The sequence below is a fragment of the Microtus pennsylvanicus genome, chromosome 17 (assembly GCF_037038515.1).
Source record: "Microtus pennsylvanicus isolate mMicPen1 chromosome 17, mMicPen1.hap1, whole genome shotgun sequence".
Taxonomy (NCBI): Eukaryota; Metazoa; Chordata; class Mammalia; order Rodentia; family Cricetidae; genus Microtus; species Microtus pennsylvanicus.
In genome coordinates this window covers 18438643-18459507 of record NC_134595.1, presented here as the reverse complement: position 1 = coordinate 18459507, position 20865 = coordinate 18438643, and the positions used below count along the sequence as shown (strand labels likewise).

The 20865-nt window shown below is 37.8% G+C and overlaps 1 protein-coding gene and 1 pseudogene across 1 annotated transcript in view; both read right to left on the bottom strand.

Annotated features, from left to right (window-relative positions):
* The window catches only part of Fbxl17 (F-box and leucine rich repeat protein 17), a 472330-nt gene that overhangs the window by 425494 nt on the left and 25971 nt on the right, over positions 1-20865 (bottom strand). The window contains exon 4 of the mRNA XM_075952216.1: positions 7756-7887. Coding sequence (XP_075808331.1) covers positions 7756-7887 — 132 coding nt within the window. The remainder of the gene's footprint in view (positions 1-7755; positions 7888-20865) is intronic.
* LOC142837012 (large ribosomal subunit protein uL10 pseudogene) lies at positions 9287-10405 on the bottom strand (annotated as a pseudogene).

The window sequence follows — 20865 nt, the reverse complement described above, 5'->3', positions numbered from 1 at the left end:
AAGGTCTCAGGTATAAACTCATGTCATCTGCAAATATTAACAGTGACTTTTTCCTTTCCTGTGTTTACCTCTTATTTGGCTATCCTTGTCTCACCCCTGATGTGAGAGGAAATGCTCTAGTTTGTCTCGAGTATAATGCTGGCAAAGGGTTTGTTGTACAACTGCTGTTATCTGGAGGTCTGTTCCATCTATTTCTAATATCTGGAGGATTTTTATCAAAAAAGACAGGATGAATTATGTCAGATGTGGAAGATTATTTATACAGCATATTCCATTCATTAATTCACATATGTTGAGCCAATCTTGCTTCTCCTGGATGAAGCCCACATGGCCATAATGTGTGCTCCATGACCATCTTAATGTGCTCCTGAATTTGGTTTGCAACTATTTTGCTTAGAATTTTTGCATTTATGTTCAGAGACATGTACATCTAGGTTTATTGCTGCCTTATTCAATACAGCAAGAAAACGGAAACAACCTAGAAGCCCAAAACATGAACAAGTAATAAAAATCTAGCACATACATAAAAGGAAATTATTATTCTACTCTAAAGAAAAATGAAAACCAGTAAATTTGTGGATGGCCTTATAATATATAATATTAAATGAGGCCACCTAGTCTGAGAAAAAAGATCCCATGCTCTCTTACATATGCAAATCTTAGCTATAATAAAAACATGCATATATGTAAACAGCTGTAATTATGACTAGAACATATATGAGAAGAATAAAAAGGGTACTATTGGGTAACGATGGACAGAATGCAGAAAAAAGAATAAGAGTCATAAAAGAAGATAGGAAGCTAATTGTTTTCTAGTTTCAACTCTGTTGTCTTTTTTCCTTGCTTGTGGTATATAAGTCCATAGACATGAAATGGACAGGAAATTTACAAAGCTCAGTTAAACTTAGACTTCAGAATTATTTCTGACTTCCATAACTTCAGAATGGCTATTCTAACTATATAAAAGTTCAATAATATAGATTTTTGAGATTGGGCAAGTATTTGTTTGAATAGTTGCCTAAACCTAAATGTATGTTGACTGTATTTGTAAAAATTCACTACAATAACCATTTTTATTTTAAAAAGCAAAGATTTCAAGAAAGAGCAATGTAGACAACCTCTATAACATAAGTAGGTAAATCTACAGCACCCACAGCAACAGCACCACCCACACAGGTTTACACGGGGACATAACTTGTACATATTCTGGCAGAAGACCAGATATGTCAAAAGCCAAGTGTCACAGAGTGTTTACAGTTATAGGTCTTTTAAATAATAATAATAAAATAAAGGAAAAGTTGTAAATTATGAATCTGTAAACCAGATTAAAACGGTTTGTAAACTACATTTAGAGAGGTAAATTTTAAGGAAAGAAAGGGGGAAAAGCAAAAAGAAAAAGGCGAAAAGCTAATTCTCCAGTTCTTCTGTCTAAGCCTAACCACTAAAATAAGGAATGAAGTTAAGCCTCAGATAACCTCAAACCTTAGCACCTCACTACTGTGAATAGAGAAACCATTAGCCAACTTCTACCTAGATCCCAATAATACCTCTCGTTTGTTGACTGGCAAGCTAGACAGTAGTTGGGGAAAACAAGTGCTCATAAATGACAAGCTTAATGTACTCCCAGCATCCCTCTGGCACTCAGCCTTATAAATTTCTATCTGCCAAGCCTAATGATGTGATTCTTTATCTTAACACACTATCTCCTGGCACCAGCATCGAATGCAAAGCCCAAACAGCACTTTCACTCTTGTATCTCAGAGATAATTTGATTTGCTCACATCTTTTCAATTTCTTAAAATATGCAATCCTAAGAAATAGAATAAATAAAAAGACTTAAGAGCATAAAAATTTTTAAATTACTTATCAAACAAACAAGAGACACAAGTAGGGACCTCCAACAACTAGGAATTATCTACTTATAACTGGAAATTTTAAACTCAAGGGAGTGATCAAAAATTTGACACCAAAGTTATTTTAGAAAAAGAATATAAAAATAGTATTTATAGTGTCCTACTTTGAGCATAATCCACCGTACACTTTCCACACTAGGTTGTCTGTATCCTAACTCTAAATTAACTTCCTCTGAGGTTCTGCTAGTATTTAGACATTTCCATCATCAGCTGATGAAGTCCTTGAGTTTATCAAATAATTTTAATATTATTAAACAAATAAAGACAAGTAAATCTGCGGGGTAAAAATATTAATGCACTACCAAAAAAAGTTATTTAGACATTATTCAAGTCACTGCCTGTCCTCCATATAACACTGGCACACAGGAGAGGTAAAAATAGACACACATTCATTCTTGTTTTACTATGCATTTAAAATGATAGACTAAATGCATTTGTTAAGATATCTGGTATATCAAAGACACACTCAGATATCAAAAAATTGAAAAGAGAATGACAAGACCTAGTAAAGAATGCCGAAGTGAACTGATATCCTGTTAACTAATTTCTACTTTCAATTATATTCACCTTTCAAATACTATAAATAAAGCCAATTAATTAACAGAGCATATAAGTCAGCATTCTGACAAGAATTCTTTAGTCTATTTGATTACAACTATATGTGTTTTCCCTCCAAATACTCCCCAACTTCACTGAACAAAAATAGCCCACAAAAATTACATCATTGGGATGGTCTAAATTAAAAGAAATTTACTTACTTGTTTCTTTAAAATAAAATTCCAAAAACTGTTGATCCTGCATCTTTAAACTATATAGCTATTATTTATTTGTTCAAATGGATCTTCTTTTTAAAAGCACATTCCCAAAGTATTTAAAGAAATATATTTGGATAGCATGTTCAATTCAGCAGTAACCCATATATCACTAAAGCATTATTGACTGAATCTGTTTTATGTCTGCATTGGAAAGGAGAAGATAGAAGGTGAGTAGACACTCCCTGCCCTCAAAAGAAAGGACAAGCCATTAGCAGGAAGCACATCTAAATCACTTTACTTAATGAGAGTGACCTAGCATTTAGTAAAAAGAAATTGAAACTGAACCTGTCTTTGACTGTACATGCAGAAATGCTTTCAATAAGCACAGCAGACTCACACACAGATTTTGCTGTAATATTGTCTATAACAACAAAAATGCCTGGCACAATATAAGTGACTTCAATTAAGAACAGATAGCAGGAGAATATAACAGATACGTAGCAGTTAAAGAAATGAATTGCATAGCCTCTGTGGCTAGACCTCAACAATTAAATTAAATACCAAAAAAAGGCTCACCATATATTATGAGATCAAATACCTAACCACATGACAAGGGATATAAATTACATGTGAAGACAATTACACAACATGTTATCCACGTGGGCATTAAAATACTTTTTAAAGGTCATTATTATAGCTACCTTTAGAAAAAGAAAATGGGAAACAACAATGCAAGATGGCAGATATTTAAGCTGCCTTGCTTTATTTCTTCAAAAGCAGCAGAAACTTTAATATAGTATTGACAATTTCTGCGTGATGGGCAGATTTCCTACTCTTGTATTTTGCATCCTCTCGTCTCTTTCTCAGATATAAGAACATTCACATCTCCTTCTGATTCACATGCAAAGACAATTTCAACCTGTAACATTCTTCATGCAGTTAGTTTCACATGACACAAAGAGAACTATCCCCACTAATACCAACTGAAAGACAAAAACTGTAAATGAAGCCTCACAGCAGCATCTTTGTAGTTGCATCAAGGATGAAAAACCTGTCGGTGAAACAGATACCGAGACAATGCTGCCATCTAAAGGCCAAAGCTTAAAATGAAAGATGTGTACAGTCAACTGCACAGGAGCTCCAATAGTCTTGGAGAAGATTCACCTTATCGAGAGAGCAGAGTAAGAGTTCATTTGAAGGCTGATCAAAGCGCCAGTCAAACTCTACAGCATCCTGTCTGGCACAGTGTCCCTTCTTAAGTACATCTATTAGTAGTTATTGTAATTGGCAAATGAGCAATAGCACTTGTCAAAACAAACACAGTTGACTACTTCTACATTTCAGTTTATTACACAAATATGCTGCAGTCCTATGGGAAGTTAGTTGTCTGTGATTCAATCATCCAGCAGCACTCAATGAGTTCTGAACTTCCTTCTAAGAACCTTAGTGAGGTTTATCACAGCACTTTAAATCCCCCATGAAAACCAAATCCAGATCTTACATCCTTCGGATTTAGGTATATGGCACGTTATCAATGCAAAACAACATGGACACAAATGTACGAAAATAAAGCATAACCTCCCAGCATGAACAGCGCCCCCTTTGGAAGGCCATCAGCTAAATCCTGAGGTGACAACAGAAGTACTCCTCTGTGCTTTCCTAACAGGAAAACAAGTGTCAGTAAAGGCAACAAATATTCCTACTAAAGACTAGAAAATGTTTAACATAGGATTAGTAACCTTTAATTTATGTTGTGTACCATGAAAATGAATGCTTAGTAAATTGGGCTATTACGCTCCTAGTATATCTTATGGGTCAGAATTTGTACTAAGCAATTTGTGAGTATTTGTTATGACATTTAATCTTCAACTATAATCTGAAAGACAAATATTAATATAACATCATTAGCAAATGAGGTATAAATGATCATCAATAATTTTTACAGGATCACAACACAACTGAGAAACAAAATGTCAGTCTATCTAACCCAAAAAACCTAACTCTCTATAAGTTCATACACTCTCAAGTGATTACTTTCATAACCACTTTAAAAGGAAATGTGAGGTGTTTTTTATTGTGTATTTTCAATGTAAAACCATATTTTGAGGTAATAAAAGCACTTAATTTAAGCCATAGTGCTTCAATTTTTAAGTAGTTTTTAAATAGTGTCATCTCAACAGACAGGTGATGCCTGAAAACTCCTTCCACAACTCAAGTTCATACATGTAAGGCATTTTATTACATTCACAAAGAATGGGTCACTGTTGGGACCAATTGGAGTCCTGACCTTCAGCTGCTCTTCCCTGCTAAAGCCTTCTGATTGGAGTTACTAAAAGCTGTGTCTTGAGGATCAGAGGATGGGCTTTTCACCTGTTGGCCCACTTGACTGCTGGGTATTTAAGCCTCCATGGTGCTACGAAAAAAAAGGGCTTTGTACCAGTGATTAGACGTTCATGTATCTGTCTGTCTCTGTGTGTGTTTGTGTATTTCAACCTCCAGCCCCTTGCCCGAAGTGTTTTTGTATTTCAACCTCCAGCCCCTTGCCCGAAGCTCGCGAACTGTATTGTAGCGCATAGAGCGCAAGGGGGGGGGGGGGGGCGTGCAGTGCAGCAGGTCACCTTTAAGCACAAGCATTCATAGTGCCAGAAAGCACCAAGAAAGCTTCCAAAGGAAGGAGACAACCAGCAGTCCTACCCACTTAAGACACCTATGAACCACATCAATGCCTAGCATGGCATGATAACCCTAAGGGTGCAGTAGTGGCAAGCATACCCGGATGGTAACCACCAGATCTCATATTGGATTTAAAACCTGGTCAGGAAAAGGAAGACCAATCCTGTCTGGTACTGGAAATTTACCTAATTATTCAGTACAAGTGAAATCATGGTTACTAGAGGAGAATCTGCAACCATTAATTTACTAAGCTAGCAAAATCCCTAACAACAATCCATAAACATTTGTCATTATACCCACAGATAAGTGGTCTTCACCACAAGGAAACTTCTCTTTGCAAGAGAGACCACTACAGAAAACCAGAATGAATCAAAAGGCTATTGTGAACCCCAGTCCCAACAGATAGATCTACAAAGCATTCCCTCACCTAATGCTCAGGGAACACTGCAAAATAGGAGGCAGGAAGACTATAAGAGCCAGCGGAACAGGGAGTTTGCTGAGCAACAGTGTCTCCTAGTAACTTCAGAAGCTACACACATAAAGTCTCACCAAAGTGACCACCCGAGCATGAGCTGAACAATGATGACACCAAAAGACTTGCCAAACTGGATGGGGAAAAACCGTGAGGCCTCAACTATACAAAAAGAGCCTCAAACAACTAAGGAAAGCTGGAGTGAGGGAGGGGTCTTCCCCAGGGAAGGGCACACTGACTGGTATTCAACACCAAGAGGTCAGCTCTGAAAACACAAACGCAATGACTATACACACTAAACAAGCCATTTGCAGGAATAGTATGTCTGCAATAACAATTAGAGAAAGAGGCCATAAATTTGAAGGAGAGTAAGAAGGGGTACAGAGGAGGGTTTGAATGGAGAAGAAAGGCAAGAGGAAAATGTTACAATTATATTATAATCTCAAAGTTTTTTTAAATTTTAAAATTTAAAAAACCAAAAAGGACAACAAAAATGTCTACATTTTAAGAAATAAGTTAAAAGCAAGTCTTTTTTATAAATACATTATTTTCAACACTGGAAACTCCCACTAGCTCCTCCCAAGTGATAATAGTAGTTTCTGGTAATTGATATGATGTCCCTATCAGTTAAAAATAAATGGCTTTGCATTTCATTCAGCCATAATTAGGACTGAAATTCAAATACAAGGTACATCATGGATGAACCTAGAAAAAGACACAAAAGATCACATCTATGTAATTCCACTTGCATAAATCATATAAAATAGGCTAATTCATAAAAACAGAAAATAAATTCGCAGTTACCAGGTGCTAGAGAAAGGGAAAATGGGGAGTGATGGAGGCTAAAGATCAGAGTTTGATCTAATAAAGAAATGATATATAATTAGATATATAATTAGATTGCATAGCTTTATGTATAGTGGTATATTATTGGTGTCTTAATAAATAAAGCTTGCCATAATACTCAGCCACACAGGCCAGAGAGTGATGGCACACACATTTAATCCCAGGACTCAGGAGATAAAGACAGATGGATCTCTTGTGAGTTTAAGGCCACCCTGGGCCACACAAAATTGCATCTGTCTAAAAGAGAAACAACGCTCACATAAAAGTGATCCCAGCAGTTAGAATAACTCGCCTTTAATCCCAGCACTAGGGAGGTGGAGACAGGAACAATATGGCTGGGCAGAGAAAGAGATATAAATGGGAAGAGACAGAAGCAAAGTAGAGTTTGAGGGTTCATGGAGACTGGATCTTGCCCATTCTGTCTGAAGACTTGGTAGAGGTAAAAGGTCTCTAGTTTATCTAGGCTGCTTTGTTTTTCTGATCTTCAGGTTGAACCCCAATATCTGTCTCTGGGTTTTTATTGTTCGTGCAACATTATGGATATAATAAAAACAAAGAATCTTATGTGATTACATGTCAATAAAAGAAAACTGAGTAGAGCATTAATACATGTGAAACACATATGTATGTGCTAAAATATAACACTTATGGAATTATCAAGATTATCTACCCAAATTTACTAGATACTATCTTTTCACTATTCTAAGTAAAAAGTTTTATTTATAAATGTATACATTCCTGAGCATTAAAATATCCTTAATCTAGAATTGTTATAATTCCTAGAGGGACCAAAGAAACTCCAATAATGGACAGGTTTTGCTAACAAGTTTTATCTATTCCAGCTGACCTGAGTTAATTCACTGTTGGAATTCTTTAAAGAAACAATAAGCACGTTAGTGAATGATACTTAAAAACCCAGCACCACACACAAGCATCTATCCGCTTAGACGAGCGCACGGTAAAAAGGTCTGGAAGAGATTTCTGCTTTTCAATAAGTAGGATTTGCCACTTGATAATCAGAAGACAATTTGTAAACAAAATCCAAGGAATTCAAAGGGCAACAAACGGAACAGTGTGAGTGAAACCAAGTACTTACCAATTTGTTTTCCTGCATGTATATTCTTTGTAACTTCAGGCAGCCCTTAGCTATGACAATCATGCCTTCATCTGAGATCTTGTAACACTGGCCAAAGTGAATGTCTTTGAGTTCTCTGCATTTTGAGCCCAGCTGTAAACAAAGACATTTGACTCAATGCTCAGAAAATGACAAAGGCAGTGTATTTCTAGTGCACAGCATTCTAAAGTAGATATCCCAAAGTTAAAGAATGATTTATAAGTTACTTTTAAAATAACATAAACTTAAAGCAGTATTTTACAAAAGCATCTACCTTCTACCAGTCCTATTTCATCTACCTCATAGTACACCAAAGTACACAGACTCCTTAGCAGTTTAAGCTTACACTTTTACTTCTATAAGTCTTAATAGAGTGTGTAGATGGGGGAAAACCTAAATAAACAAATTACAGTATACTCATAAAAATCAGTATTATATGACCATTAAAATCTCGGGAGGCAGGGGCAAGCTGATCTCTGTGAGCTTAAGGCCAGCCTGGTCTCCAGAGCTAGTTCCAGGACAGCCAGGGCTGTTACACAGAGAAAACCTGTCTCTAAAAATATGAAAATGTATACACCTTTTATAGTATAATATGTATGTGTTTAAATGAACATGCACATATACAAAGAGACTGATATACATATCAACATGCATACAATTAGCTTTGATTAATAACAGCATAGAGGCTTATCCCTCTGACTTTTTATTACTTGCTCTTTAAATTAGCATATAGAGTACTGCTTCATTATGGTATTTTCAAGCAAAATTTGTTATGGCTTATTCTCCTGCCCCATCACCTCCCTTTCCTTCATCCCCTCCCCCTATACCCTACCCCTCCGTCTTCCCACTCTCCTTTCTGTTTTCATGTCACATGGATACCCTTGTCTGTTCCTTCCTCAGAATAATTGCTCTCTTGATCTCCTAATTTCTCAAGTTTTGCCCATATTCCTCTCCCCAGTCTGTCTGTCTCTCTGTCTGTGTGTGTTAAAAAAACTGAAATTTTTTTAAAAAACAGAACATGCAGTCTCTGTCTTGTCTGGGTCATTCTGCTTTAAAAAAAATCTTCAGATCCATGTATTATTCTGCAAATTTAACAGTTTCACTTATCTTTACTGCTATGCAAATTTCCACTGTGTGAAGGGTTTTTATTATCCAGTCATCTACTAATGGGCAACCAAGCTGGCTTCCCGTCCTGCCATACTGAATAAAGCAGCAGGAACCAGGATGCACAAGTACCTCTGTGCTAGGATGCAGTCCTGTGAACACATATGCTCAGAAGTGGTGTGGCCAGGTCGTAGGGTATACTGGTCTGTATTCTCTCAAGACCCTCCACACTGGCGTCCATAAAGGCTACATTAGCTTACACGCCCATCAGCTGTGAGCAAGGTCCTCTCTCCCCACACCCTCACCATGATTTCCTGTCATCGCCTCTGACTGGGATGAGATGGAATCTCAAAGTTATTTGAATTTGCATTTCCCTGATGGCTAAGGACACTGAACAGTTCTGTAAATATTCTTTTTTTAACAGAAGTAAGCTTTTATTTCCATGTTTCTTGGATTAAGTTGTCTGAATTGGTTGTTTTGAGAGGATTAGTCAAAGAGACCAAATCCCATATCTTCATCTGATTCCTCCGACTCTTCCTTGGCTTCAGGCTTCGCTGGGGCTGCAGCAGCTGCAGCTACAGCTGCAGCAGCAGCAGCAGCAGCAGCGGTGGTGGCAACAGCCACAGGGGCAGCAGCCACAAATACAGATGGATCAGCCAAGAAGGCCTTGACCTTTTCAGCACGTAGGAAGGTGTACTCAGTCTCCACAGACAGAGCCAGAACCCGCTTGTACCCACTAATGATCGAGTATGGCACTGAGGCAACAGTCGGGTAGCCGATCTGCAGACAAACACTGGCAACATTCCGGACACCCTCTAGGAAGTGAGAGTGAAGAGCCTGCTCTGTGATGTCAAGCACTTCTGGGTTGTAAATGCTGCCATTGTCAAACACCTGCTGGATGATCAACCCAAAGGAGATGGGGGAGATGTTCAGCATGTTCAGCAGCGTGGCTTCACTGGCTCCTATTTGTCTCCAGTTTTTATCAGCTGCACATCACTCAGAATTTCAATGGTGCCCGTGGAGATTTTAGTGGTGATGCCTAAAGCCAGGAAAAAAGAGGTCTTCTCGTGCCCCAGACCAGTGTTCTGGGCTGGCACAGTGACCTCACATGGGGTGATGGCACCAGCACAGGCAGCAGCTGGCACCTTATTGGCCAGCAACATGTCCCTAATCTCAGTGAGGTCCTCCTTGGGGAACACAAAGTCCACACTCCCTCGGATATGAGGCAGCAGTTTCTCCAGAGCTGGGTTGTTCTCCAGGTGCCCCCAATGGCCTTCCGCATCAGGGTGATGGCCTTGCCCATCAGCACCACAGCCTTCCCTCACAGGGACATGCGGATCTGCTGCATCTGCTTGGAGCCCACATTGTCTGCTCCCACAATGAAGCATTTTGGATTATCATCCAAAAGTTGGATGATCTTAAGGAAGTAGTTGGACTTCCAGGTCACCCTGTCCTCCCTGGGCATCACGGCGGTGCGTCAAGAATTGCCACGCAGGGTTTAAAGACGATGTCACTCCAACGAGGACGCCTGGCAAGAGCCAGTTCTGTAAATATTTATTGACTATTTTTGTTTCTTCTCAGAATTGTCTGTTTCATTAGTTCATTTCCTTTCATTTTAGAGGAACTATTTAATTTTTGCACTTCATAAATTCTAGATATTGGTTCTTGTCTGAAATACAGCTGGCAAGGATTTTATCCTCTTTTGCAAGATGGCTATATGTTTTGCTGATGCTTTTAATTTTGCAAAGTTTCATTTAATAATTTTGGGGGTTATTTCCTATCAGAAGGTTCTTGTCTACATTCTCCCTTTAAGTGTATTTTCTGTTTTGTTTTTTTGTTTTTGTTTTCAGGCTTACCATTAAGGTCTTTGATCCACTCGGAATTGTTTTGTTTTGTTTTTTTACAGTGTGAAAGACGTCTGTTGAAGGTTTAATATTTATTTATTTATTATGTATACAATATTCTGTCTGCATGTACACCTGCAGGCCATAAGACAGCACCAGATCTCATTACAGATGGCTGTGAGCCACCACGTGGTTGCCGGGAATTGAACTCAGGACCTTTGGAAGAGCAGGCAATGCTCTTAACCGCTGAGCCATCTCTCCAGCCCAATATTTTGGTATTTTACCTGCAGCATGTGTTGGCATTTTGGTCAAGCATTACATGGTCAGAGACGTATGGGTTTATCTCAGGGTCCTCTCTTCTGTCCCACTGGTTTACATACCTGATTTTTCTGAAAGTATGTTTTGGTCTTGACACTATAGGTGGGTGGTAGGCTTCTGAGTCAGGTATTAGAATACCTTCAGCTGTGTTCTATCTCCTTAGGAATTCTTCAGCTATTCATGGTTTTCTATGTTTGATATAAACTTCTGGGCTGTTTTCTAGTTCAGTAAAGAATGTCATTGGAATTTTGATGGTGATTGTATTAAATCTGTATGTTAATTTTGATAGTATAACCATTCATAACTTTAATATTGCTAATCTAGAAGCATGGATGATCTTGCCATTTTCTGGTATCTTCTTTGGATTCTTTTTTCAGTGTCTTCAAGTTTTCAATGTAGAAGTCTTTCACTCCTTTGGTTAGGTTTATTCCTGGATACTTTTAAAGAATATTTTCCCTGATTTCTTTCTGGAAGAGTCTGCTTTCAGTATATAAGAAAGTCACTGACTTTTGCATGTGGATTTTGTATCTTGCGACTTTGCTGAAAATGTTTACAAATACTTAGAAATACTTTCATTACCATTACTATTCATCATGCTCATTAATATCAACTGCCAAATCCCACTGAATTCATCAAAACAGGCAGGTACATTTCTAGAACTTACACTAAGAAAGCTGAACCCAAACCAGTATTACAAGTCTGAACTGGTTCACATGTGTCTGACAGAGATAAAAACAGTACTATTCAAAGTCTGCTAAGCACCACTTAACCCTCAGACATCTCCATTACTAGCGACATGGCCCTTGGTCCTGGTCCACAATGGCAGGAGACTGCCTTCCTGGGCAAGAGAAAATACCGGGGCTCTGAGTATTTGGGAGCAGAGCACAGAGTTTGACTTCTGGCACTAAGAGCAGAGGAACATTGCTGATAAATGTGAGATTACATGGAAGTTCATACTTGTAGAACTGGAGGAACTTTTAAAAATCTATTAAATGTTCCAAACTGAAAAGGTTCATCCACATTCTAGCACAGATGAGCAAAAGAGACATCAGCACACAAATCATCATGCAATTTCACAATTCTAGCTATGAAGAAGATTCTCTAGGCTTCAAACAAAATTTAGATTCACACAAAGGAATGAATTAAGAATGCCTCAAACTTAATGTTAAAATAAAGCCACAGAGCAGTATCATCAAATCTTGAATGACTGAATTTCTAGAGCAGAAATCTGCACCCAAAACTTGAATGAAGGCTGAAAGTAGAACTAGAGGTTTAATGGGGGGGGGGGAGGGTGTTTTGTTTGTTTTCAGACACGTAAGTTCTCAAAAAATTATCTCCCATGTATTTTTAATAAGGATGGCATTTTAAAAGGTACCCTGAACCTGATAGTGATGGCACAGACCTTTAATCCCAGCACTCAGGAGGAAGAGGCAAGTGAATCTTTGTGAGTTCAAGGCCAGCCTGGTTGATAGAGCTCATTCTAGAACTACATAAAAACCAGGGCTATACATAAAAACCTTGTCTCAAAAAATAAATAAATATATATATATAAATAAATAAAATAAAGGTGCTCTGCAAAACATAACACTGTATCAAAAAAAGAAGACATAAGAACTAGGTAATAGGAAATCAAACCCAATGTCAAGATGAAAAGAACTAATGGATTACGCTGAAGACATATTAAGATAGCATTGCTGCAACAGTATACAAGAACCCCAGGCTACAGTCTTCAGGGTGCCCTAGCTAAGTTTAAGAAGGCAATTCCGTTCAGCTGCAAAACATAGTTGCACTAATGCAAGAAAATCTTTGAGCTCCACTAGTGCTGAATATAAAACTGAAGAAGGTAGAAAGACACTAAATCCAATCAAAGCAAACTACTGTAGAGAAGAATGCAGTACATCATTATAAAATGTGAATAACAACACTCATTTAACAAAAAGCACAACAGAAATTCTGTCACAAGATGAAAGGATAGAGTCAGAGAAAGCTGTGTAAGAGTGTTGAATTCTGGAAAAAGGAAGCAGCTGTCTAGCTGAAATGGGGTAAGCAGATAAGCAAGGTAGAGAAAAGACTTCCTCCTTCCAGAGGAAGTAAAAATGGTTGCACTCCTAGAGGCACACGGATCCCTCTATAATTAATAAAGGAGAAATGCTCATCTCATCTCTACACTCCTTCACTTACGAACAAACCGCTCCCAAGAAGCAAGCGCTCTTGACTGCTCTGAGCGGAACACCTCAGTTGGTCTGTTTTATCCAGCTGTGACTACATCAGATAGCCAAATGCCAGAGTCGTGTTAACAAGCTCACTTAGCTCCAGGAGAAACAATATCCTCTACTTAAAGTTTCTGAGAATTAATATGATATGATTTATTCCCGCACTGTTTCTTTGTTTTATTCTCAAACTATTTGATTCTGGGCAAAACAGGACAGACCTCCCTGTGACCTCAGCAATTACCGCATCAGGAAAAAGACTTTCAAGTAAAACAGTTTTCATACAAGGAATGACTAGGGCTTCAGGCTAAGACAAGATATTTAAGTTGATTGCATGGAATACTAACATTTACAGGTGATTCTGATGGTTTTACCTACAAGAAAATGACATCATGGCAAGGAAAAAGACCAACTCATTCTGTTAGTTCAAGCTAGTTATTAGAGAAGAGCGTCTCAGGAAGCAAGCTAGTATGACTCACTACGAAAGGAGTAAACACCAGTTAACAGCACGTCATTTATGGTCACTATTTTAAACAACATCCCCCACAAAGTAGAGGAATCCTGACTGAACTGATTATCATTATTTTATCCATAAATGTCCCAAGTTCTAGACTTGGGCGCTGTCAAGTCAGTACATTTTATTGGTGTCCTTCAAATCTCTCAGTGTTGCAATGTGGGCCATGGCCCACAGTAAAACACTTAAAGAGAAACAACCAATCCTTGTACCTTTCTCTGTATGCTTTCCCAAGTCTCACCCCACAGAAAGGTCTTACAAGTCTTCTAAACACGGGATTCTCTATCAAAGAAGAAGATACTAAAGACAATGACACTATGACCCTGCCAAATGGAGAGATTTCCATTAGATTTCTGCCAATCAGTTGAGACACACACAAAAACAGGTCGTGCCTTAAAAATAAGATATATCCCTGTCTGAGTCACTGTTCTTGCTGTAAAGAAACACCACGACCAAGGCAACTTGGGGAGGAACGTTTATTGGCTTATACTTCCACATCACTGTCCATCATCAAAGGAAGTCAGGATGGAAACACAGGGCAGGAATGTTGAGGCAGGAGCTGATGCAGAGGCCATGGTGGAGTGTTGATTACTAGCTTGTTCCTCACGGCTTGCTCAGCCTGTTTCCTTATCGAATTCAGGACCACTAAGCAGGGGTGTCCCCATCTACAATGAGCATTAATTAAGAACATGTTTTACAGGATTATCTGCTTACATCTGGAGGCATTTTCTCAATTGAGGTTCCCTCCTCTCATATGTGTCAACTTGACATAAAGCTAGCCAGCATAACCAGTAAACAAGGCTTCATCTAGACCATCAAGTAGAAGGATCTGGGAAACACTGTGAACTTTCCACAGATGCACCAGAATGAGCAGAAAACAGAGCATATGAGAAATAAGTTGATCACCCAGGAATCACTACATCCATTAATGAAACAATTTCTGTTTTCTAGTCTCCTGTGTCCTAACGGCGTAAAAAGTCAACAAGCTCAAGAGTCAGCACTCTTCCCATTCATCAAAGAAACAAGAACACAGGGCAAACTGCTACAGAGGATCACACTTTACCAGAACCGAGACCTCCTGCCCCACTACACACACACAACTGTACAAGCCTCACTGACATAAGTTCCCAGATTTATCAGAGAAAAATCACTTCATGATTCTGACCGTGGAAGAAAGTATTCTGATTACACCAGAAATTTTCAGGTTGTCTTGTTTCATTTAATTTTAAGACAAGGTCCAACCATGTAACCCTGGCTGGCCTAGCAATCTCAGAGATCCAGGTGCTGGGATTAAAGCTATGTGCCACATGCCTCACAACGTTCCTTCCTTAACAGAGATTGTCCTCAGGAGAAACCCTTCATCTGAGCCTCACAGGCTGGAGTTTTGTCAGAGCCAAATCCCCAGAGAAGTCCCTTTCCTTGGGACATACCTAACTCCAGTCAACTGTGCTCATCCTATCCCACCTAGGGCAGAAGAAAAAATAGAAGCACCAGGGGATTTTATTTTAACACTGCAGGTGCACGCTCACCAAAAGGTTAAAAGCCCTCATCACAAGACTAGCGAAGACTCCCTCTACCATACACAATCCTTCCCACACTCTACTGAAGGCTCATTTACAGAAGTACCATTTGTCAAAATAGAATATTCACAAAGTATATTTAAAAGTACAGATGAATACCTAGAAAGGGAAAAGAGAATTAAAAATCATTAGAACCAGAATCTGACAGATCTGGAATGCTGAATTATTAGACCAGGATTTTTTTTTAATTATGGCTAATATACTGAGGGCTTTAATGGAAAATATAGGCTACTATGCACACACATAAATAAGTTAACAAATAAACTTATTAAGATGTGCACATTACATTCAGAAAACTTAGAAGCATATTAAATAAGCATATTTTATTAAATTTTCATTTAATTTTAAAAGGACCTGAGTAGATGAAACTGTATATTGAGGGTTTTAAATTGAGTCAAAAAGAAACTACTTCAAAGAAATGATTCAGAAATATAGGAAAAAAGATATCACAATTATTAACTTTAAAAAGCTTGGAATAGTTATACTAATTTAAGACAGGACAAACTTCAGTTTAAGAAATGAGCCAGAGCCGGGTGGTGGCACGTGCCTTTAATCCCAGCACTTGGAAGGAGACAGAGGTAGGTGGATCTCTATGAGTTTGAGGCCAGTCTGGACTACAAGATCTAGTTCCAGGACAGGCTCCAAATCTACACAGAGAAACCCTGTCTCAAAAGAGCCAAAAATAAATAAATAAATGAATAATTTAAAAAAAGAAGTTAACCAGGAAACAAATAATGACAAGGGGACAAAATACACCAGGATGCCATAATAATCAATGACAGAGTACGCAAGTAATCATAAAAAGTGAGAACGTGTGAAGCAAAAGCTAGCTACAAGAAGAACCAACAAATCTATTATGGTAGTTATGGATATTAATATCCTGCTGTCCCAAAATAGCAGATCTACCAGACAAAACAAAAACAGTAAGGATACAGCAGAACTGAATTCAACTACATAATCAGTTGTCTGGATAAAATGGATATTATAGACCATCTCATTCATTAAGACAAGAATATAGATTCTTGAAAAGTTCGCAGGAATTATTCAGCAAGACTGACTAAATTCTGGATCATAAAAGCCAACTTAACACAGCTAAATAAAAATAACAAGTATAAACTGTTGTGAGACCACAATTAAATGAAAAATTAGTAACAGAAACATCATTGAACTGTTCAAATATTTACAAATTAAGGAATGTTTCTTTAAATAACACATGAAAGGCGGAGGGAGGGAGGGGAAAAAGCTAGGCCTCAAGAATCACTTGAAAACATTCTCAACTAAATGAAAGACCAACACATCCAATTTTCCAGACCAGATGAAAAGCATTTGTTAGAGAGGAGATGCATACATAATTTGGATGCTACTGTAAAGAATGTCTGGATTCTGTTTGACTTTTTTAATCCTGGTACTTCACTAAAAATATGCCTAATTTTTCTAATGTTTTCTATAAACAAAAGCACGTCACCTCAAACAGAGGCAGCTTCGTTTCTTTCTTTTCATGTTAGTGCATTTCCCATGTTGAACCATGCTTAGATTCCTGGGATTAATGCATTTGTTCATAACAGGGTATTATTCAGACATCTGCTGAGTTCTGCTAAGACCTTGCTAAGAACTGTTACAAATGCATTGAAGAGAGAGAGCCTCGGTTGCTTTTGTTGACTCGCTGACTGGTTAGATGGCTGGCTAGTTATATTTACAAATAAGCTGCCTCAAGCTTTTTGGAAGAATCAGAAAAGGTTAGTGTTAATTCTCCTTTAGATGTTAAAAATTACCAGTGATTGATTCTCCAATAATTCAATCTCCTTACTTATTTTAAGTCTGCAAACTTTCTAATTCTTGGATCAGTTTGTAGTTTTATTCCTAGGCATTTGTCCATTGCAGGCTAATTTGATTGTGACGCTACTCATTTTTTGTTTTACGCAACTCAGTAGCAATGTCCACCTTTACTTAGGATTTAGTAATTTGAGTCTTTTCCTTGCCCCTACCCCCACCCTTATTAAACAAACTTAAAGTCTGTCAATTTGAAGGCTTATTTAAAGCAATCTGCTTTGGTTTTGCTTTTTCTATAGTCTCCTGCTCTTGGTTGTATGACTGGTTATTGCCATCTTCTTCCTTCTGCTAGTCTTCGGGTAGGTAGGCTTGCTCTTCACTCACGAACCTTCAGACACACAGATGTCTGTGATGATCTAGAGATGATGTGAGGTCTAGCACTGTTTACCGGAAGCTGTGAAACTATAAGTGACCATGCTGACTCTCAGACATCTTGCTGTGCAGAATTTTACGTTTACTCATCCCAAGGTTCTTCCTAAACTCCTTTGTGATTTCTCCTAGGAGCCACTGGGTATGAGTGCACTGTTCAATTTCCAAACATCTGAAGATTTTACAACTGTTTGATTTCCAGTTCATTCCATCATGGTCCAGTAAAACTACTTTGTTTGAGTTAGCATTTTTAAGCCTGTTAAAAGACAGTCTACTTATAAGAAAATTCCATGTGAACATAAAGATATGTATTCTTCCATTTTCTTATTATTGATACACAATTTTCATTTTCCATTAGTGCTTTGTGAATCATTTTCCTCAGCTTTTTGTGTATATTTTTTTAAAAAAATGATTTAAATGTTAATCTCAGAAGTCCACTGCTTAGGTTTCCTCAAGGATGGTGTTGACCATTGTTAAGATCATTCAGTGTGCTGCTTTTTTTATTCTTGCATGCCTTGTGACTTTAGTCCAAAATTATTCGAAGGGCTAGAAAGATGCTCAGTGGTTAAGATCAGTTGCTACTTCTGTAGAGGACTCATATTCAGACATGAGCATGAGCATCCACGACGAGCAGCTCATAAACACCTGTAAATCCAGGTCTGGGATCCAACACCCCTGCTGGTCTCCATAAGCTTTTTTACATAGTGATGCATTCATATCCACTCGGTCACACATACACAGATGAAATAAAAATAAGCAAATAAATTAGGTAGGGTAATATAATTTGGTGACTTGGGAGATTTATTAACTCTCGAGTCCCTGGGATTTACTATTTTGGCAGCAAGGATTTCACAAGAGGTTTCCAGAAATAACAAGTTTAAAAGCAAAACAATCTGCCCCCCTCCACACACACACACACACACACACACACACACACACACACACACACACTCTGCCTAGTCTTTGCAACCTGGCTCTGTGATTGGCTACTACCTTAACATTATTCTTGCTATGCCCTGCTTCTTACTTTCTACACAAACTAAGTCACATTTCTACAATTCATTATTTCTTTGAGTTTTAGTCACCCCTTTCTTGTTCTTATTGGGAGCAGGCAGGCATTGGGGGGTGTTTATGAGACAGGGGTATCACTGTGTAGATGCAAGCAATGATGAAAACTTACAGTCTTAGGTTTTCATAAACATGTATCCTGACATGAATCCACATGACTTTCCAAACTTTCCTGTATACAATGATGCTCTGACCGTCCTGATATTTCTGAGATGATACTAAAAATTAAAATATCTCCCCCAGACATTTTATCTGAGACCTCAGGAAGGCTACTGTATAGCTTCTCATATGTTGTACAAAGCAACTACAAGATTTTTTTTCTATTTACCTTAAAATATTTTCAATCTATGTCTACTGCCTTTCCATCATAAAAAGTAGGAGATTATATATATATACACACACACACACATAATACCTGCATCACTCCTTCAAGTAACTCCCCAATAGATTAGATACACACACACACAAACAAACACAGAGTAACCTTCAAATAAGATCTGCACTGTTCCATCTGGGACCGGGAACCTGCGCCCCACAATGGAAATGCAATTGCTATCTTTATGATTGCCATCAACCAAGGAAGAAAATGGAACACAAACTGGGTTGTTGGGGTAGCTGTTTGTTTTATTTTTGTTTTTGTTTTTAAGCCATAATGCTATATTCCTTTACTCTTACTTGGCCTTTTCTTGTTTTTGTTTTGAGGCATTGGTTTGTTTTGCTTTTTGATGTAGTTCTGATTGGCTTAGAGATCTCTCTGTAGACTAGGCTACTAGCATCTACTCCAATGGGTTGTCTCTTGACAATCTATCTTCCCTTACCTGCTGTGGCCCTTTGCTTCCACTGGGAACCCAGAAGATCCAGCACCTCAGCTGCTTTTAAACAATTCCACAGAGAGTTATAGCTGCCTGTTCAAATATTTTGCTCATGGACTGAGGTTTACTGATTGTTTCTGTTTGTTTGTTTGTTTGGGCAGTGCTAGAGACTGAAACCAGGACCTTGTGTAGTCTAAGCAAATATCCTACCACTAAGCTGTATCTCTAGCCTAAATATTTATTTTTTGAAAAATAAAAAACTTATAGCACACAGACTGAAATTTACTGATGATTTAATTTTAGGTACTATTTTAATTTTAATAATTTAATATGGAAAAAATCTACAGTGGCTTATTTTCAGAAATATCTGAGTTCCATGATTCAAACTGGATCGTGACTGTCACATAAAATAGTAACAATATATATTATTTCTTAAGCTTGTTTTAATGATTTTAATATTAACAATCACTTCCTTGAAAACAAATGCTAGATGATAAAATATTAAGAAAACTAGATGATAAAATATTAAGAAAACTAAGATAGCTTTTTACACTTAATTAAACTGCTCCTTCCCCCAGATTCATGACTATAGTCTAAGACAACAATGATAGAGATACAACATACTCATAAAATTTTTCCATTAGTAAGATTATATGGCATAATTTCTATGGAGATACAACTATCAGTATTCAAAGAATGATACTGTATAAAGAAGATAATGTTCAGTCAAAATAGCCCAACTTGTTGGCAAGGTAAATCAGCAGATAAAGGCGCTTGCCACCAAGTCTAGTGGCTGGAGTTAATCCCTGGGACCCAGAAGAGAGATGGCTAGAGTTGACTGCTGCAAGTTGTCCTCTTCCCTCTACCTGTACATCACAGCATGTGTACACACACACACACACCAAATTTACATGGTGGGGGAGGCAGTAAGGTGGCCCAATGGATATAGACACCAGCCACTAAACCTGACTACCTGAGTTTGAATCCTGAAACCTACACAGTATAAGGAGAGAACTAGCTACCTCAAGGTGTCTCTAGCCTCTACATGTACACTATGGCACGTGGACACGTGCTTGTACACACACGCACACACACTAAATGAATAGGAAAAACTTTTTTAAACAGCAAAAGTTTTAAGTATATCATTACAGTCTGAAAAGCATTATCAAGCTTTTTTATTTGAATTCAATACTTTAAATATCACAGTCTTGATCTGTTAAAGCTCTAAATTGAAATGCTTTAAGTAACTGTTTAAAAAAAATAACTCAAAAACCATATACATCTCGTGTTTGTTAAAACCAGTAAAAATTGTAGCACTTATGAAGGAAAGATAGTTCAAAGACATTATCAATAAAAAGTACGTGTGTATTTCTGAACCACTTGTCAGTTTATTGTCAGAAGTGAGGGGTGAATCAACAGTCAATTAACTGCTAAATTATTGAG